This window comes from Lampris incognitus, chromosome 11 (genome assembly GCF_029633865.1).
Source record: "Lampris incognitus isolate fLamInc1 chromosome 11, fLamInc1.hap2, whole genome shotgun sequence".
Lineage (NCBI taxonomy): Eukaryota > Metazoa > Chordata > Actinopteri > Lampriformes > Lampridae > Lampris > Lampris incognitus.
The window spans coordinates 35,189,254-35,210,959 of record NC_079221.1 but is presented as its reverse complement, the minus strand read 5'-3'; the positions used below and the strand labels follow the sequence as shown (position 1 = coordinate 35,210,959).

At 44.0% G+C, this 21,706-nt stretch overlaps 1 protein-coding gene across 1 annotated transcript in view; it reads right to left on the bottom strand.

Moving 5' to 3' along the window:
* Positions 1-1,233: 1,233 nt before the first annotated feature.
* pdia5 (protein disulfide isomerase family A, member 5) overlaps positions 1,234-21,706 on the bottom strand; it is an 80,377-nt gene continuing 59,904 nt past the window's right edge. The window contains exons 15-17 of the mRNA XM_056290160.1: positions 17,174-17,244; positions 3,351-3,485; positions 1,234-2,988 (exon numbers count right to left, since the gene is read on the bottom strand). Of these exons, the coding sequence (XP_056146135.1) occupies positions 2,908-2,988; positions 3,351-3,485; positions 17,174-17,244 (287 nt within the window). The 3' untranslated portion in view covers positions 1,234-2,907. The remainder of the gene's footprint in view (positions 2,989-3,350; positions 3,486-17,173; positions 17,245-21,706) is intronic.

The following is a 21,706-nucleotide window of genomic DNA, read 5'->3' as shown; positions in this document are numbered from 1 at the left end:
GGGCAATCTTATTGTTTTTATAGAAAATACTGCATGTAATATAATTACATAACTTCTGCAGAGCTGAAGTACAACCACAATACAGGGTTTAGTTTATAAACTGACTATCACTAAATGTATTTTCCATCAAAAGGAATGTCAGTCACGGTCACTGGGACTTGAAATTCGGATTTGCTTTAGAAAAGCAGAGGGAAGCTCAACAGCAGACGTCACAGGTTACAATATTTTGTAAATGTACGATTTTATTTTCATTTCGTCTCACAAGGTCCTGATTAAGGGTCAAAACTGTACATATGGCTGGCCATAGGGAAAAAAAAAAGAAAAATGAAAAAAGGCAACAATTAATTCTTGGCTTAAGTGTGACAAATTCCCCACACAACATGGATACCTTTGGGATAAAAAAGAGATGATCTTTAGATGAATATTCTTTAAACGTGTTAGCACTGTGGAGGCCACTGAAGACAGAAAACAAACGGATAGAGTTGACAAAGGTTATTGTAGGTAGGTAATTATAGGGAATTGTAGGAGAACACCTACATCTGTAAAGCGTTCTTTCAACCTGATGTTGCTACAAGTCCAGGTTTCCACATCCCAGAAGATGTAATGATTACATGAAACAACCACAGAAATACAGTGTTTGGTGCCAGCCAGTTCTTTCGGGACCAATTTATTTGGATCTAGTCAACGAAGAACCAAAAAGTTCATGTTTATTAAGAAATTGTTCATCAATCTACAATGAGCCAAGATGGCTTCCTCAGCACATCTTGCAGTGATATGGCACATCAGATGTAAAACGGACCACTCGTGTCAGTGAATTGTGTTGTTCTTCTTGGGATACAAGTGTAAACAATCTTTAATTTTGGTGATCTGAGGGCTCAAAAACATCCAGCTGGAATGCAAATCACAAACTAACTAGTTCCCTTTAAATGTGTTTCGCTATCCCTGAGAACCTTATTCATAATGAAAGGAACCTAAGTCTTGAATAATAAAACACAAGTTAAGCTACAGATAAGCCTTTAAATATTTATAGCGGCTTAAGCCTGGGAGTTGAAAATACACAGCATTAATGATAATGGCCCCTGTTTCAATGATGGTGCCAGACTCCAAGAGAGATGGGGAGGGTCTGGAGATGTTAGTGACTCCTACACCGTAAATTAACTGTGAAGTTCTTCCTTTTGGATAAGCCTGGGTGTACGGGAGAACACCGTCCGACCCAACTCAACCCAACCCAACCCAACCCAACCCAACTCATTCCAGCCTGGATAGATTGAGGCAATATAGACAAATTTGTTGTCTTTTCAATAGTGAACTTCAGCGGGTATTCCTCCCGAATGGAGGCAAACAATGCTTGAGGCTCATTTGTATTGTTCAGATGGGCCAGAAATGAGGAGACATAAAGACGTGAGGTTCAACAGCACTAATACCCTGAATCTCTTGGTAAACCAGAGGTCTGAACTATCCCAGTATCTTTCTGAGTAATGTACAATTACAGAGCCTTGGAATGAGGGTTGTGGGCTATGTTGGTGAATTTATTTCATGATTCGATGGAGGGAAAATGTATGTCTACTTGGACAACGCATTATCAACATGCAATATCTGCCCTAATATATATTTCTCATTCCTACTTTTATTTGGCCTTTGTTAAATGAGGGACACCCCCCCCCCCAACTTCCTCAGAGGCTGAGGGCATCTCATCCTGATCCATGGTAAACAGGTAATATTAAGCATAGACTCCGCAGGTGAAACGGCAGACCTCTTAACAATCACTGTTTGAAGCTAAGCGCATGGAAATCAAACATACACTGAATTTTGGCATTTGTTGTCCTATTCATTGTCTTCCCTCCCCCTCGACTCTGGTCCATGATTGATGGGGATTGGAGAAGCACCTGTCTTCTGACCCCTTACCACCTATATTATGCTTTAAAGGTTCACATCACATCATCCATTCCAGCAAGTTGTTTTTTTTTCCATACATGTCTTAAGGCCACAGTTTTAAGCAACACATAAAATTGTAATTTCCTTTTAAAAGCAAGATTGAGCATGATAATTTGGAACCATTCAAAGTATTGCTCCTGTAAACTTGATCACCTTTCTTATGGTTTTTTTTTTACGGCAGAATGGGGCGCCACAATGAAAAATACATTTGGGACAACAAAAAAAAGATCATCTCAGACCTTTCGTTTACGGCAGACAGATCGGTTTCTTGAATGCAAGATGTGTCTTCAGGCTCTATCAGAGAATATCTATTTCACAGCTTTTTAAAAAAAATGTTTTATTGATCTGTGAGTCTAACAAAGCAATACTGGGAATGGTTCCGGGTTTCTGACATGAGGGCTTGATATAAAAACATTGGAGCCGTCAGTTTTACAGCTGTATCAGCACATTAGTCTTACAGAGACAGCGGGTGTTTAGAGGACAGGATGAGGACCCATGTGGTATGATGTTCATTTCTGTGGTGAGCTGCAGGAGCATCTTCTGGGTCTAACTAACGGTACCTACAGTACCACCCCCCCACCCACCGCCATGGGCCTCTATCATGTCACGGACCCTCCCACAGGGCTGTGCAGGGGCCAGTATTGCATAGATACAGTATAGGGTGTAGCTTTTCACATATGCAGTCACAGTATTTGGGCAGAAAAAAAAGTTTTAAAAAAAAGAATCATTTGCTTGGTTTGTGTAATTTGTTTTTTTTCCCCCATCAAAATATCCATGAAAAAAATAAGTATCAAGTGGTCTCAGTTGGACTGGTGATACTCTGTTGGTATTATTACAAACAACAATCACCATGGTATAAAAAAATAGCCTTTCACTGAGGTCATCAAGTCCCCCACGTCAGTGCCGATCGGGCCCCTGCTAGGATCAAGGGTCACAGTGCAAAGACAAGATCCACCCCGACTGCCACGGCTATTAGAGCTCCTCTTTTCTCCTGCCAACCTTCTCCTGGTCCCGTCCTCTCAGGCTGCGCATGAAACCGATGAAGCCCGCCTCCTGCGTCCATCGGGGGAGATGAGAGAGAAACGATCAGAGAAGGATTAAATCTCATTTCTTTTTACAGTAGTTATACTTTCAACACTTCAAGCATGTGCTTTGGAGACTATTCAAAGAAGATTAGGACCTTGTTAAAAAAAAACCCCACTGAAGCTCTAATAACGTTCTGATAAAAGCGAATTGGGTGCCAACCCTAATTCGTGTTATTAAGTACCAGGTCAATTTGCTTACTCATATAAAACCCATTAAGGCCTACTTGCACTATTCACTGATTGGAATCACAGCAGAGAAGTTTATCGGTGTGTGCAGTAAGTGAAAGGCAAGGCAGAACAGCAAAAACACATTACAGTTGTTTAACTTACCCCGCGATCGCCATTATATTTTTCCGCAAACTTGCCATAGTTGTAGTAGTTAAAAGTTGGGTAGCCTTCCACCCCTTCCTGTTTGCAAAGCTCATGGTTTTGTCCTTTGGTGCAGTCCACAGCAGCATAAATGATCTAACGAATGAAAAGACCAATAATTTTCAGTGTGTCATCATCCAAATCATAGAGAGGCATCGCACTGAAGGCTTCGTGTACAATGCTGCAACAAAGAGTACAACATCTGAAAAGTTTCTTTTTTCGACACATTAGTGCATACGGTGTGGACATTTGATCTTCATTGCAACAGTATTGCTTGATAAAGGTAAATTAATTTAGCAAATAACACTGTAAAAAAATCACTTGCTCAATTTAACAGAAATATGATTCCCGTGTACAAAAACAGTTAGTACATCCCAACTTTTATCATCCCATCAAATAGACTAAATTACAGCCAGGCTCACCAAAGCAGGTGAATATTATGATATCATTACAGATTAAACCCCCCCCCCTTTTTTTTCTCCCCAATTGTACCTGGCCAATCACCCCACTCTCTGAGCCGTCCCGGTCGCTGGACCACCCCCTCTGCCAAGCCGGGGAGGGCTGCAGACTACAACATGCCTCCTCCGATACATGTGGAGTCGCCAGCCGCTTCTTTTCACCTGACAGTGAGGAGTTTCACCAGGGGGACATAGCACGTGGGAGGCTCACGCTAGTCCCCCCAGTTCCCCCCCGCACAGGCACCCCAAACGACCAGAGGAGGTGCCTAGTGCAGTGACCACGACAAATACCCTCATCCAGCTTCCCACCCGCAGACACGGCCAATTGTGTCTGTAGGGACGCCTGACCAAGCCAGAGGTAACACAGGGATTCGAACCGATGATCGCCGTGTTGGTAGGCAACGGAATAGACTGCTGCACTACCCAGATGCCATGGGGAGGAGTTTGAATAAACAATTTTCCAAGCAATTTAAAGTCAATCATTCCACTGTCCAAGAGAACATCAAAACTTCATAACAATTGCAATCTCTCCAGGCAAGGCCATCCCACAGAATTCAGCCCAGAGTTAACTGGAAGATGCCTAAAAAAGTTTCAAAGCACCCAAGAGTAACATCAAGGGATCTAGAGGCAACTCTTGCATCAGTGCAAGTCAAAGTGCATGACTGAACGATCAGAAAGATATCGCATAAATTCGGCCTACATGGACGGTAAGTACGGAAGAAAGCCTCTGCTCTCAAAAAAAGAATACAAAGCAAGACTGAGTTTGCCAGACACCACTGGGTGAAGAACAGGAGTACTACAAGAATGTGCTCTGGACAGATGAGTCAAAGGTAGAGTCGTTTGGCTACAATGCCAGAAATGTTTGGCGAAAAAAACAAAAAAATGCCTTTAAACAAAAGGAAGCTATACCAACCGTAAAGCATAGCAGGGAAAAACAAACAAAACAAAAGCAAAAACATTATGGCTTGGCCCTGCTTTGCCACCTGAGGGCCTGGCCAGGTTGGCATCACAGAGTTAACCATGAATTCCACATTGTACCAGAGAGTACTACAGGAGAAAGTGAGACTGCCTGTCAAAAAGCTGAAGATGAATCTTAAGTGGACCTCGCAACTTGACAATGACCCCAAAGGCTCAAGCAATTCTTCAAAAGAAAGATTCAAAAAGACGGAACGGAGGGTTGTTGGATGGCAAGTGAAAGCCCATATCTTATTAATCATACAGAAATGCTGTGGGGGGGACTTGAGGCGGACCGTACATGCAAGAAACTCCTTAAAAAATCACACAGTTGAAGGAGTCCTGCAAGGAAGACTGGGCACAAGTTCCTCCAGTTGATATAAGAAACCAAAGAAGGCAAACGCAGCCATTAAAGCTAAGGGGTGTACTTTTTTTTTTTCTGCACAAGGAAAAAGTATTTTATGTTGATTTATGTGTGACTACAAATGTATAATTTGTATAATTACTACAATGTATAATTTTTCCTTGTTATCAAATAATTCGTAATAATCAATTAAATAATTAATAGTAGTTATTATATTAGTAATAATAAATCAAACTTATATAGCGCTTTCCTAACACTCAAAGTCGCTTTACAATAAACGGCGGTGAAACAAGACAACAGATAAACATAACACAAACATACAGGGGTGGATAGGAAGGGGGGCTACGAGAGGGAGAAGCGGCAGCCACACATGACACCAGCAGTACTCTCCCACTTAGACAGATACAAAAGGGCAAGAAAAACAAAAAACAACAGCATAGTGGACGATTTTCTGTATGATCTATTATTTCTGTATTATTACATTATCCTCTTCTTCTTTCAGCATATTCCCTGTTTCTCAGAGGTTGCCAGAGTGGATTTTATAGTTTCCATCGGTACCCTGTGAGGGCACAGCACTAATAGCGGCCGTTGTCAACCCGGGCCTTGACCGATCCGGTATGGTCTTGTCAAGCCGCATACTGATTTGGCAAAATTTTATGGCAGATGCCCCTCCTGACACAACCACTAACCTGATGTAGTTATCATATACGTATATATATACACACACACACATACACACACACACACACACACACACACACACACACACACACCCCCGGGTTTGAAATCAGAGTTGTCATTCTCCTAGATTGGCTGCCAACCGAGGCTAACGAGTCCAATCGACCCATCCGATTATACCGCCGGGGACCCGGTTGCCCCCACAGCAGACTTTGTGAAAACAGGAGGTACCATGAGAAGGTGCTGCTGCGGACACATTTGCATAGGAGCAGCCATATGCTAAGGTCCTGATGGACCTGCGGTGATCACTACACCAGGAAGTGAGAGGCCACCGCACCTCTTCACATTCCTTTTAGCAAGTATGACAAGCTCGTTAGCCTTGTCAGGCAGTTCTTCTAGGAGAAGGAAAACTCTGATTTAAACCTCCACTGCCTTGCGGGTATACTCGTATACGGGAAAGGCTTCAGGAAGAAACCCTGAGGAAAAATCTGCATCCGTCTCCATTGCCAGTCATCTCTCTTAGTCTTGCCACTGGTAGTAGGTGGTCTCGGACGAGAGAGTGGGGCTGATGATGCGCAACTCTTCCTCACTTTAATCATCGTGCAAGTCATCAGTCATCCATCACAGGATGACTAGATGGTCCTCGTCGCTGCAACGGACGAATAACACCAAAACACACACACACACACACACACATACATATATATATATATAAAACTTCATTAAAAGAAACACTCAATGGTAGGAAAAGTGCTCAACAAATAAGGAGCAAAATAATCCAGTGACTCAAGTAAATTCTTTATGAGACAGTACAAGCCTGTTTCATGCCATAAGTAATTATCAGCTGTCAATAAAGTTACCCAAAGGTAACTTTATTGACAGCTGTCAGTTGACATTGCCAGCTATCATAAGCAATCATCAGTTGTCAATAAAGTTATATATAGATCTTCCCACACCAGAATCAGTGTGGGAAGATATGTGCGAATGCACGTTTGCAGCGGCCTCACCCAGTACCGACTATGCAGTGTCTTTGTTCACATCTACATCTGCGTCCAAGTTTGTGTCATCGTGTTCGGTCTGGTGGCCTCACCTAGCATCGACTGTGCAGTGTTTTTGTCTGTGTCTGCAAATGTGTCGTCGTGTGGAGTGTGGGGGAGGTGTGTTGAGGGTGTCTGGCCGGAAGAGCCAGTGTTGGATCGGCTGAGGGAGCCTGGTCTGCTGGGTCCGGTGGGCCCAAGAACCACGGCCCTGCCCGGAGCTGCACCCGAAGAGGAAACATCGAGGGTGGTCTGACAGGACGCGGAAGCAGGGCAGGCTAAGCTAACTGCTAGCCCATGCAGACCGGTAGTTGCGACAGTCATCCTGGCTAGCGTTCGTTCTCTGGACAGTGGAATTTTTGGACTGTGTTGCACTGAATGGACTGTGTTGTTAACTGTGTTTTTTTTTTTTTTTGCTTTGTTCTCTGTTTTTTGTATGTTTTTGGTGGTGTCGTTTCGGGAAATTTTTGATATGTTTTTATCTTTTGTGTTGCACTGCTGCGGGCTGGGAGAAACAAAATTTTGTTTCTTTTGTGTATGCAAGTACATGATTGAAATGACAATAAATTGCTCCTGATTCCTGATTAATCACTTTTATCTGTTAATAGTGTTGAAATGATGCTCAAATATCCATATGTCCAAATATGTTTAAGAAGATAAAACTTTAAGGGGGTGTACTTAATTTTTACAGCTACTACATGCCACTCAACACTACCATATTAACTTAAGATATACAGCTATGTGGGTTAAGATGAAAGGGGGTTTGTTTTAAAGCAGTCTGATCTATGCATGGATAACTATAGCTATAGTCACCAATAGAGCTGGAATGTTTCAGAGATGACCATGCCTTTAATAATCAAAAGAAACACCAAAAGCTTTGGCCTGCTTTGTCTAAGGAGTTTAGCAGGCTCAGTCACAGGTGTCTTATTATGATTTTTCAAATAAGACTAGGTCAAAACCTAGTATATGGCTTGACTGTGTATGGTCAATATTAGAAATTGTGGCCAGTTTGTTATAGGGATAGTCAGTGGTAATGTCTATAATGTGAATTCCTGGATATTAAATTTTCATCTGCAATTTTTCTGTAGTGGTGTCAGTAATATGTGTTGTTAAAAGTGTACTGAAGTATCATCAAGTATCATATCACATGACATGGTTAAGCTACGCTCAAGTAAAAAAAAAAGGGTTATAAATGCAGTTGCAAGAACAATACTCTCCACTTATATCTTTGGATGTCTGATTTGAAAGAGAACTTAATTTAATTGAACCTATATCTATTCTAATTATCTGTTAACTCCTCTCTTACATCTGTTTCTATCGGCAGATGTCTCTAGTTTTTCTAAGACTCACTCTGTACTGACAGGTAAATTCACAAAGAATGGATGGTGGCTGCTGATAGCACCAGGAATTGTAAATCACTTGCAACCGCTATCTGTCCCGTCTCAAGGTCTGATTCACAAAAGATATTGCACTAATGATGGCGTGTTTGCACTGTTTTTGTGTCTGGTTGGAATTATCCATGTGGCAAAGTTTAAATGGTGGCTTTGCACCAAGAACACAGTAGGCAGGTTCAATATCATCCTTGATGTCATCAAGTATAGCAAGAATTGTTTGACCTGGCAACCTGTATCTGTGAATAATTTCAGTCTCAGGTAAATCAAAAAGTAATATTCTTTTAAATATCCACTCATGGGGGGCGTCCCGGTGGGTCACCTGGTAGAGCGCGTGCCACATAAAGGCTGAGTCGTTACCGCAGTGGCCTGGGTTCGAATCCAGCCTGGGCCCTTTGCTGCATGTCATCCCCTGCCTTTCCCATCTCTCTCTTGACTGTCACTGTCAAATAAAGGTGGAAAATGCAAAAAAAAGAAAAGAAATATCCACTCACGAGCATGCCTGGCATGACGATGCTGTCGCCTGGCTACAATCACTGCCACCATGATCACTGGAAAGTCTGGGTGTCAGTTACCACCAGTTCTCTGAAGACACTAATAATTTTCACTAACTGTGTGCGGCTATTAGCACTGGTGTTTGTGAATTGGACATTTTTGCAATGAGGCTCATTTGCACAGAAAAGGGTCAACTTTGCATCAAATATATGCATATTACCTAATTTAAATACTTGCAAATAGCACTGGAGCACCGAGATGGTATTTGCTTGGCAGTGCAGTTAGGGGTGCATTTCACCCTTTGCAGGTGCTTTGAGAATTACACGGTTTCTTTTTGTCTTATTTGTGTAGGTTTAGCAGCTACAAAAGCTGCGCAATCCTTTTGTGAATTCGATAATGAGTGTTTTGTCAGAGTGATTGTTATTTGGGATGGTTCAACTGTGCGCTCTCCCTCATGCCAATCGTGTAACTTCAGTGACGTTGTTTGTCACCTGATCCATTATCATTCAGTCAGTCACTCTAAACATGATTACTCAGTCAGTCACGCTAACATGGTCAGTCGGACAGTCAGTCAGTCAGTCAGTCAGGGACATTCGCATTTGTAGGGCTGGCCCACTGGCCGGTCAGCCAAAAGCAAGTGCAATGGTTGTATAATTTTGTTTTAAATTTTTGGTTTGGTGGCGCAGTGGTTAGTGCGGTCGCCTCACAGCAATAAGGTCCTGAGTTCAAGCCCCGGGGTAGTCCAACCACGGGGGTCGTCCCGGGTCATCCTCTGTGTGGAGTTTGCATGCTCTCTCTGTGTCCAAAGACATGTAGGTCAGGTGAATCGGCTGTACTAAATTGTCCCTAGGTGTGAATGTGTGCCGGCCCTGAGATGACCTGACGGCCTGTCCAGGGTGTCTCCCCGCCTGCCGCCCAATGACTGCTGGGATAGGCTCGAGCATCCCCGTGACCCTGAGAGCAGGATAAGTGGTTTGGATAATGGAATGAAATGGAATTTTTGGTGTATGCTCCACTTTAAGGTGGATCTTCCTGCAACTCTATTCCTCATTTACGCCTGGCATTTTTAGTGTTGGTCTCATCTCCTACTTTCCATTATTTCTTCACTATGTTACGCAATCCAACTATGGTTTATTTTCAAAGCCTACTTGCAACTAAAGTATTATCACAAGATCAATTTCTATAAGGTAAGCACACATTAAGAAAAGGAATAGCACCACGGATAATAAACATCTTGATATTAGTAATTTTTAAAATGGCTGTTCATGGTAAGTGCTTACAAGCGTCCAGCTGCTTTGGTGCTATGCAAGCAGGCCGATTTTCATGCTCAATACAATCTCTTCCAAATTTAGCCAGCCAGTTTCCAGGTTACAATGAAATGACTGATAACATACCACTTCAACTAGAACACCGCAGTGGGAGGAGGGAAAAAAAGCCCCCCCAAACAACAAAGATTTATCTCGCAAGACCATTGCATTGATTGGTGACAAGAGTGAAAGCCGCTTCGCTGGTACATCACTCACTCTGAATTACATGTCCCTTTGGTCAAGTCAAATTTCATCCTCTCTCAAGCCACTAAGCGCTGCACACTGAATCATCAAATACCACACCCCCCACCCTGACCACCACCCACGCATTCAAACTGTCCATTTTCCCCATGAGGTTGGATGTAGAAAGAGTTTTGTTATAGTGGCAAAACATGTGACGCTTTGACAGGCAATCTCTGTTTTCTCTCGTCATGAGCCAACAATCTGAAACTGCTTGTTCCAATTACGGTAATACACAAGAAATCATTTTAAGTGACTATAACACTTGCAAGTTGATCATCAGCATAAGTCCTTGCACATTGTGAGATGGATCCCTAGTCGTTAAGTTTTGGCCTTAAGTTTGTGTCGGCACCCGGGTAGCGTAGCGGTCTATTTCGTTGCTTACCAACCGATTGCTGGTTCGAATCCCCGTGTTACCACTGGCTTGGTCGGGCGTCCCAACAGATACAATTGGCTGTGTCTGCAGGTGGGAAGCCAGATGTGGCTATGTGTCGTGGTCGCTGCACTAGCGCCTCCTCTGGTCCGTCGAGGTGCCTGTTCGGGGGGGACTTGGGATAATAGCGTGATCCTCCCACGTGCTATGTCCCCCCGGTGAAACTCCTCACTGTCAGGTGAAAAGAAGTGGCTGGTGACTCCACATGTATCGGAGGAGGCATGTGGTAGTCTGCAGCCCTCCCCGGCTCGGCAGAGGGGGTGGGGCAGCGACCAGGACGGCTCGGAAGAGCTGGGTAATTGGCCGGATACAATTGGGGAGAAAAATGGGGGATATATATGTGTGTGTGTGTGTGTGTGTGTATATATATATATATATATAGCGTTTTTTTCCTAAACCGTCAATGGTGTTATAAGTGCTCAACTAATGAGGAGCGGAATATCAACAGCTGATGAGTGTGCGACGCATGAAACAAGCTTGTACTGCTATGCATTAAAACTTTTTTTCCTGTATCTGTACATATATACACTCACTGGCCACTTTATTAGGTACACCTTGCTAGTACCGGGTTGGACCCCCTTTTGCCTTCAGAACTGCCTTAATCCTTTGTGGCATAGATTCAACAAGGTACTGGAAACATTCCTCAGAGAGTTTGGTCCATATTGACATGATAGCATCACGCAGTTGCTGCAGATTTGTCGGCTGCACATCCATGATGCGAATCTCCCGGTCCACCACATCCCAAAGGTGCTCTATTGGATTGAGATCTGGTGACTGTGGAGGCCATTTGAGTACAGTGAACTCATTGTCATGTTCAAGAAACCAGTCTGAGATGATTCGAGCTTTATGACATGGCGCGTTATCCTGCTGGAAGTAGCCATCAGAAGATGGGAACACTGTGGTCATAAAGGGATGGACATGGTCAGCAACAATACTCAGGTAGGCTGTGGCGTTGACACGATGCTCAATTCGTACTAAGGGGCCCAAAGTGTGCCAAGAAAATATCCCCCACACCATTACACCACCACCACCAGCCTGAACCGTTGATCAAGGCAGGATGGATCCATGCTTTCATGTTGTTGATGCCAAATTCTGACCCTACCATCCTAATGTCGCAGCAGAAATCGAGACTCATCAGACCAGGCAACGTTTTTCCATTCTTCTATTGTCCAATTTTGGTGAGCCTGTGCGAATTGTAGCCTCAGTTTCCTGTTCTTAGCTGACAGGAGTGGCACCCGGTGTGGTCTTCTGCTGCTGTAGCCCATCTGCCTCAAGGTTCGACGTGTTGTGCGTTCAGAGATGCTCTTCTGCATACCTCGGTTGTAATGAGTGGTTATTTGAGTTACTGTTGCCTTTCTATCAGGTCGAACCAGTCTGGCCATTCTCCTCTGACCTCTGGCATCAACAAGGTATTTTCGCCCACAGAACTGCCGCTCACTGGATATTTTCTCTTTTTCGGACCATTCTCTGTAAACCCTAGAGATGGCTGTGCGTGAAAATCCCAGTAGATCAGCAGTTTCTGAAATACTCAGACCAGCCCGTCTGGCACCAACAACCATGCCACGTTCAAAGTCACTTAAATCACCTTTCTTCCCCATTCTGATGCTCGGTTTGAACTGCAGCAGATCGTCTTGACCATGTCTACATGCCTAAATGCATTGAGTTGCTGCCATGTGATTGGCTGATTAGAAATTTGCATTAACGAGCAGTTGGACAGGTGTGCCTAATAAAGTGGCCGGTGAGTGTATATAGTTTGTGTCGGCACCATGGAGGAATTTTGCAACACATCAGAACTTTAACAGGGAGAGAACACATTTTTTCTGAGGATCACAATGGCAAATGGACACTACAGAGGAAACAGCGTTATTCAGTAGTCTCTTTCTAAGTTGTTTTAAAGTAGACTTTGGTGTGCTCCAAATGCTGGGGTAATGTCATGGTCTATGCAGCCATATGTGCATATTTGATACCACTTAAGTTTTCATCTTGAAACAGAAACATAGTAAACAGAAATTTACTGTGCAAATGATGTGCTACTATTTACATACCTGAAATCATGTGGTAGTTTTCTACCAAATATTACTTCCATCCCCTATCAAACCTGTGTGAAGTTTGAGATACACGGCGTATACTATTAATTTTAATGCATAATAATGAGACTACGATTACCCACTCCATTCCCGTGCTCATCTCTGAGTTTAATCAATCACAGATACTGCGAGCTGACAGCAGAAAATTAAGTTGTACAGAGATTGTTTTTCCAAAGGTGTGCGGCCCATTCCAATATCGATCTGTTTTGAAGAGATAGAGGGCCCTGTGTTATTTCAGTGATCCAAGTCTCATTTTGGAGGAGATGCACTTCACCTTTTAAGTTGGACAAAGTTTGGACTACATCGTTCAAATGCAAATGCGGAACCGAACTCAAACTGATAAGTACAGATAACATTCCTACAATTTGAATATAAATAGAAAATACTAATCTCTTACTTAATCAATACTAATTCATTAATACTAGTTAATACCAATTAATTAATAAATTAATTAATACTAATACTAAATTAATTAATACTAGTCTTTAATCACAATGTTCTTGACAATGAAGCTCCTAGCTATTAATAATATAGTGTATGTATAATATACCAGGGTAGGTAAACACACATGCTAACTCAGATCTCCTTATTTTAGTTCAGTGAATTTAATCAGGAGGGTAACGAGGCCAATGAGCTAATTCACATTGCACTATCACTTTATTTGAATGAAAGCTTTACCATAATGCAGAGTTTTTCATTTCAACAAGTTTTGACAGCTATTTGAACCAAACCACTCGAGATAAGGGTGGCGCAGTGGTTAGTGCGGTCGCCTCACAGCAAGAAGGTCCTGGGTTCGATCCCTGGGGTAGTCCAACCTTGGGGGTCGTCCTCTGTGTGGAGTTTGCATATTCTCCCCGTGTCTGCATGGGTTTCCTCCGGGTGCTCCGGTTTCCTTCCACAGTCCAAAGACATGTAGATCAGGTGACTCGGCCGTACTAAACTATCCCTAGGTGTGTGTGTGTATGTCGGCCCTAGGGCTGGGCAATATGGACCAAAAATTATATCTCTGTATTTTTAGGCTGAATGGTGATACACGATATATATCTCGGTATTTTCTACGAAGTGGGCTAAATGTTCAGTTGTAAGTCAAAGCCGTGTGTGAGATGTCACAAGCACTTTTATTACAACAGATCAAAATAAAATGTAAAGACAGGGTTTCCTTCTCCGTTTTAAAATATACAGCTGCACAATATGTCAGCATGTAAATGAAAATGTATCTAAAATAAATAGCCTATATTAAATAAAAAAAGGCCTATCTCTGAGAATGCAAACTGACCGTTTTGGATTTTCAAAGTTTAATAACTTTGTGGAAAAAAAAAGATACAGACCTGCTGCTCCCTGAATTCTCCTAAAATTGCATATATTTGCATCTAAGATGAGTTTTAGAACAACTGCACACAAAAAGTTATGATAAGATCTATCTAAAATGACCATGAGCGGTCAAAATGACCACTCGTAATTTGCATGTGATCGTGCGCGTCATGTCACTATTTATGACGTGTGTTGGTCACATCATTTCCTTTGTGAAGTTCATGGCTCTGTCCTAGAAACACATTAGCATTCTCCAGTGCAGAGAAATAGTCGAAACTTGATTTTTGATTATTGCCAACATGTATGGTTACAGACGTCATTACAGACGCACCATGACTACCACCGAGGGATTGCACTATTTACAGCCGTTGGGCAGCAGCCATTTTAAATTGCTTGAAAAATAGTATTAAAAGTTGTTAAAATGTGAATTTTGGTGTCTGTCGTTTCCTAACAGACATACTAACATATACAATGCATTAATATCTCAATTGGGTATTTATCTTGACAGAAAATAGTTTAAAAACTGGCCATCATTTTGACCGCCCATGGTCGTTTTAGGTAGGAGTGAAATCCCGGTCGTTGTAGTGTTAAGAAACAGGTTGTGTATTTTAACACAACATCAAACTATATTGATATAAATGGTACTGTCTCATCCTATACCTTGTTTGAAAATATATCAATATAACGTAAAAAGTCGATGTACCGCCCAGCCCTAGTCGGCCCTGTGATGGCCTGGCGGCCTGTCCAGGGTGTCTCCCCGCCTGCCGGCCAATGACTGCTGGGATAGGCTCCAGTGTCCCCGCGACCCTGAGAGCAGGGTAAGTGGTTTGAATAATGGATGGATGGAACTCGAGATAATGCTCGCCTTTATTTGCTACTACCCACAATCAAGCAAAAATAAAATCAGAGCTCACAACGAACGCTGTGCAAAGATACTCTGCAGTAATACAGTACAGGATCTTAAGTTTTAAGCAGGGCGTCCTCAAAGCAAGGGCTAAGTTTGTTGTATTTGACTTTGGCAAACAAAACGAAGCCAGCTAATACACTTTTGATCCACACGAGCCGAGCCCAATACACTGGGGCCAAGCTTTATACTGAGGTTGGATAAGTAAATCCGTGACTGGCTCTCAAATTCAGTGCAGTTCAAACACTACAATTTCACACCTTTACTGGCTGAGAAGAGGATGAGATGAAAGACAAAAGTAGGGAGGCTAAGGAGATCTGAAACGCATGTAACCTTATTTATAAATGATGGTAAATTAGTTCTCTGGCTTGTTCAGGCTTCATCATTAGTAGGTCCACACAGCCTTCATTGTTTACTCCGTCACCATGTCGACTCATCTGCTAGGAGTCGGAGTCCAAGTTTGATTGTGGAGCTCACACATCGATAGCTAACGGCAGTTTTTTTTTTTTTAGTGTCGTTTTTTTTTTTGGGGGGAATTTCCTCCCTTTTTCTCCCCCATTGCACCTGGCCAATCACCCTGCTCTCCGAGCCGTCCTAGTTGCTGCTCCACCCCCTCTGCTTATCCGGGGAGGGCTGTAGACTACAACATACCTCCCCCGATACATGTGGAGTCACCAGCCGCTTCTTTTCACCTGACAGTGAGGGGTTTCACCAGGGGGACGTAGTGCATGGGAGGATCATGCTATTCCCCCCAGTCCCCTCCCCCCAACAGGCACCCTGACCGACCAGAGGAGGTGCTAATGCAGTGACCAGGACACATACCCACATCCGGCTTTCCACGTGCAGACACGGCCAATTGTGTCTGTAGGGACGCCCGACCAAGCCGGAGGTAACACAGGGACTCGAACCGGCAATCCCTGTGTTGGTAGGCAACGGAATAGACCGCTACGACACCCAGACACCCTGCTGAGGGCGTTTTTGCATATTTTCTTCAAGCCTGAAGAGACAAACAAAGGCATTTTTCAACTCTATTAAAGAGTCGGGCTGAAGGCTGGACACGGTCTTTTTTTAGCAACTCAAGAACAACGCATCCACCTACAGACAACACTCTCCTCATTTCAGTGTAGGGATGGGGCAGGCAACACCGATGACAGGGCTTTGTTCGCCAGCAAACTGCTAATTCTCTGCTAAAATAGATCTAAAGCGTGGGCTGAGCACTTCTCGGCATGAAAGACATCCTTACCGTTAGTCATGTTGTGCTAATGCTATCAGAAAAAGATGCTCAAGATTGCCTTCCTAATATAAACAAAGGTTTTTGAGCAAACATCACAAATCCGCACCATCTGAGACCGATTTCAGAAAAGAAATCCAATCAAAACAAGCGAGCCAAAATGTTGGAGAGCCACAGGGAAGATTACAAGCACTTGACATTATGCGCTATGATGCATCTTGGAAATAAACGGCATGCACAATTTAACATCTTTGTTTTTGTAGATGGTGTCATTTTAGAGATGATAAATGTCAGCGCTGGGTGTTGCCAGACACGTGCCCGGACATTTTTCCAAATCTGCATGCATGCAAGCGTGTGAGTCACGCAGTAAAGGGAGGGTATTGGCGGTTTGGAAAGAGTGAGATCCTGGAGCCGGTGGGGTTTTAAAAGCGAATGAGTCGGAGTGGGAGCAGGGGTGTTGGGACGCGGGTCCTGAGGGAAAAGCAATGGGAGGGAGTAGAGATAATGGAGGATGAGGATGAGTGAGTGTCCTGTTGTGATTCTATGAACCTCCAGCAACCCCAAAAAGCCTCTAGAGTGCAGTAGATCTGATAAGACAGCATGGGCTTATTATGCAAGCTGGTCAAATTCCCTACAAACATGTGGGTGGGAATAACAAGAGGCGGCAGAAGGAACGGGAAGAGCTCGACTTTAATATTTTTACAACGATAATCACACCAGGATATTTTTAGACATTAGAATGTAAAACATGCTATTGTTTCCGAGGCCAGCCTGTGAGTAAATGTAAGAGATAAAGAGAGTGGCAGAGAGGGAAAAGGAAACCGAGAAAGAAATGGTCGAACAAAAGAAGCCAAAAGAGTAGAAGTAGACAAGAGAGAAGAGAGAAGCGCTAACCTTGCGGTCCTCTTTGAAGAGGTCTGAAGCTGCAGTGAAGTGGGGGACGGCGTTCTTACAGTGAGGACACCCTGTAATAGGAGACAACACAGGCCGCTCATTATTTCATTACAGTTCTTTTGACGTAATGCAGCATGACCTATAGCTACTCACTCAAAGCTATATTTTCCTTTACATGGGGGGCAAGTGTATAACATAAACACTAAACTACTAAAACAAAAACTCGTACACAATCAGGGCCATTTATCATTTACTTTCTTCATCACACACACACACACACACACACACACACACACGGCCCCTATAACAATCGACTCTTTCCTTACAGGACATTATTACCCCTCATTAAGGACGGCTCACTTGTATTTACGAGATGCGATAAACCTTTTTATTTGAGTCGTAAATAAAATGTACTCGGTGCTTTCCCCTAAAGTGGCCATCCATATCCTATGTTCTCTATATCATTTGCACCATGAGACCGCATGCACACAATTGGGCGAGTGGTGCCACACCCACGTCCCGCCGTGCAGTGCAGTGTGGACGAGTAAATGTCTGTTAAATGCCGAGGAGGGTTTTGGCGGCGGTGGGGGTTCTGTGACGGCAGAATTTACTATTGAGCCTCATGGATTTATTATTGTCTCAGTTTTAGAAATTGGTGCAACATCTGTCATGGGGGCCCCCTGCTTCTAACCTCAGTAACATGGTCGCTTTAACCTAATCTAAATTATTCCAGCATCCAAGCCGGTATTATCTGAGTGTGGGAGACCGTTACAACAGATCCTGCCTGCTCAATGTAAACAACCACCATTGTTTGATGCTCGTCCTCCCGGATGAGGCAACTCAAATCAGGAGGCTTTGGAGGACAGTATACAGCCATAGAGCATCAGGTCCCCTGGATATTAAATGTTACGACACTGAACTGCCTTTCTTGTTCGGACTTGTTTCACGCCATGGACATATACATCTCCATTCCCATCACAAAAGTCAAATGCAAAATATCCTTCAGAAACCTCAAATCTATCTCCCCTGCTGCTCTTTCAGCCTCTCTTGCCAGTAAGATGTCTGCCTCCTCTCCCCTGCTGTCTGATAATCCCTCTGATCTTGTCAATTATTATAATGACACACTCTTCTCCTGTCTTGATCAGCTGGCCCCCATCAAAACCAAAAAAATCTCATTCACACGCTCAGCCCCCTGCTGTACTCTTGAACTTCATCAAATGAAGTCCCATGTGTGCCAACTCGAAAGACTTTGCAAGAAAACTGGTTTAACAGTGCATCTCAAAGCCTTCACAGACTGCCTCCAACAATACAAAGACACTCTCGTCACAGCCCGGTCCATCTACTACTCACACCTCATACACTCTGGCGCCACCAACCCAAAGGCTCTCTTTTCCACAATAAACAAAGCTCTCAAATCTAGTGACAATGCCTCCTTCACAGTGTAAAGTGCAACTCTTGGTGTCACACTAAAATTGACACCATCAACCTGACCACTTCTCCCACCCTATCCACCTCCTGCTCCCCCCCTTTACCACTCATCCCCTGTCAAAGTTCTCTCGTGTCCCAAATGGCACTGTCAAATCTTACGGCAGAAGTGAGAGGCTCCACTTGCTTTCTGGATCCCATCCCATCCAATCTTGTTAAGGACCGTCTCCCAGCTATCTCCTGACTCATCGCAGAACTCCTCCTTCAGCTCTGGTTCAGTCCCCCATACACTTAAAACAGCTGCTGTCACCCCCATCCTCAAAAAACCAGACTCAACTCTGATATCATGAGCAATTTCTGGCCCATCTCCAATCTCCCCTTTCTGTCAAAAATGTGTTGTTGCCTCCCAACTCAAAGCTCACCTCATCTCCAAAGACCCGTTCGAACCATTTCGATCTGGCTTCCGCTCACAGCACAGAAACAGCCCTCTTTAAAGTATCCATTGGCCTCCTCCTCTCTTCAGATTCTGGCCACCTTAGCCTTCTCATCCTCCTCAACCTCACCGGAGCTTTCAAGACCATCTACCACACAATTCTTCTCATGCCTCGAATCCTCCCTCAACATCACAGGTACAGCCCTCTCCTGTCTAAAATCATATCTCACAAAGACAGTTCATCAGCATCAACAACTGCACCTCCTCCACTGTTCCTCTGTCCCAAGGCGACCCCCAGGGTTCAGTGCTTGGTCTTCTCCTCTTCATCCTTTACATGCTCCCCCTTGGTAACATCATACATCATCATCGTCTCCACTTCCACTGCTACACCAATGATGTCAAGCTCTACATCTCCGCTAAATCCATCATCACTGCAACTCACGCCACTCTGACCAACTGCCTCTCTTGCTCATCACTTTCCTTCTCTGCTGCTGAAACTTTGATCTATGCTTTTATTGCATCCAGAATTTACTATTTCAACACAATTCTTTACAGCTCATCATCAAAAGTTCTAAACAAACTCATGTACATCAAGAACTCTGCTGCTCACCCTGTCCTGCTCCCGTGACCACATCACCCCTGTTCTCCAGAACCTCCACTGGCTCCCTGTCCCACAACAGATTAAATTCAAAGTCCTTCTCCTCGGTGTCCGGGTAACATAGCGGTCTATTCCATTGCCTACCAACACGGGGATCACCAGTTCAAATCACCGTGTTACCTCCGGCTTGGTCGGGCGTCCCTACGGACACAATTACAATTGGCTGTGTCTGCGGGTGGGAAGCCAGATGTGGTTATGTGTCCTGGTCGCTGCACTAGCGCCTCCTCTGGTTGGTTGGGGCGCCTGTTCAGGGGGGAGGGGGACCTGGGGGGAATAGTGTGATCCTCCCACGCGCTACGTCCCCCTGGTGAAACTCCTTACTGTCAGGTGAAAGAAGCAGCTGAGGACTCCACATGTATCGGAATGGTAGTCTGCAGCCCTCCCTGGTTCAGCACGGTGGAGCAGCGACCGAGAGAGCTTGGAAGACTGGGGTATTGGCCGGATACAATTGGAGAGAAAAAAGGGAGGGGGGAAAAAGCCCTCCTCCTCACTCACAAAGCCCTGCAGAACCAGGCCCCCTCCTACCTCACCGACCTGCTCCACTACCATACTCCTTCCCGCAGCCTTCGCTCCTCCAATGCCAGCCTCCTGTCTCCACCACACAGGAGCAAGCACTGGACCTGGGGTGACAGAGCCTTCTCTGTAGCTGCCCCCCTCCCTTTGGAACTCCCGAAACACATCATAAACTGCACCGATCTGTCCATGCTCAAATGATTAATCAAAACCCACCTTTTCCGAATTGATTTTAATGTGTGATTAATGTTGCGTGTTTTGTGTTTTTGGTGCATTGTTTTTATGTTCATTTTAACATAAAAGCAAAGTGTCTTTCAGTACTCTGAAAAGTGTTCTATTAATAAAATGTATTCTTACCGTTATTATTATTATTATTATTATGGGTGTTACGTCAGGTAAATGAGGGAAGCGTGGGGTTTCTCTCTCTCTCTCTCTCTCTCCCATGTCTTTAACAGCATTATTATAATGGTCTCGCTCTGCATGTTGGGATTTTATAAGCTCCCATTACCTTGATAAACGGTGCCTGCAGTTAAAGTTGAGTCTTTTTAATGTTGCACGAGTAACCACAGTTTTGTGCACTCCCTTGAGCCAATCCACATGCACGTGTGCGCGCGCATACGCACACACCAACACACACACATCCAAACGTGCACAAATGGCACTACCTGCATTGCATTTATAGCTGAGAAAAAAACAACTCTGCAACTAACCATTTGGCTCCCCGCTACCTCACCGTGCATTCACCAAAGCTCAAAAAAACCATTTCATGCTGAAGTACCCTTTCACTTCTGGCAATAAATTGCCAGCAATTTCCTACATCAACCTTTAAGTGCTCTGTCTTCCGAGCAAAAATAAATGTCAAATGGCAGAGGCATTTGTCATGTTTTTTTTTTCCCCATGTGAAAAGAGCAAAATGACCATGCAGGTCATTCCCAACATTTTAAGTTCAAACTAAAGCCTACTTGGTCCCGCTCAGAGGAATGGGGTAAATGAATAAAGCGCAGGACCTGAAATGATTGCGAGCCGACATACAGGAAGATTTCTGCTTTCACATCTCACTAATCTCCTGTCTACTAAGCTGCTTAAAAGTTGCTAAAGGGCACACACGTCTGTTGTTCATAATGAGATCTGCCGCTCTCATTCCTCCTCTCTGCCAGTTGAAAGAAAGCCTGCTCTGTCATTTCCACTTCCCTTTCACGTGACTATTGGGGGACGGGGGGGGGGGGACGAGAGAGAGAACAGGGGAAAGGAAGAAAGAAGAGTTTAACAACTCGACCAGCTGTGATTCTTCTGCTAGTCCTCCTAGAGGATCATGGGACACTGGTATATGCACGCAACATGAATGGATGAACCAGGTTTTGTAAATGCAGCTTCTGTTAACATTTAATGCACTCAGTAATTCCATCCATCCATTATCCACACCACTTATCCTGCTCTCAGGGTCGCTGGAGCCTATCCCAGCAGTCACTGGGCGGCAGGCGGGGACACACCCTGGACAGGCCAC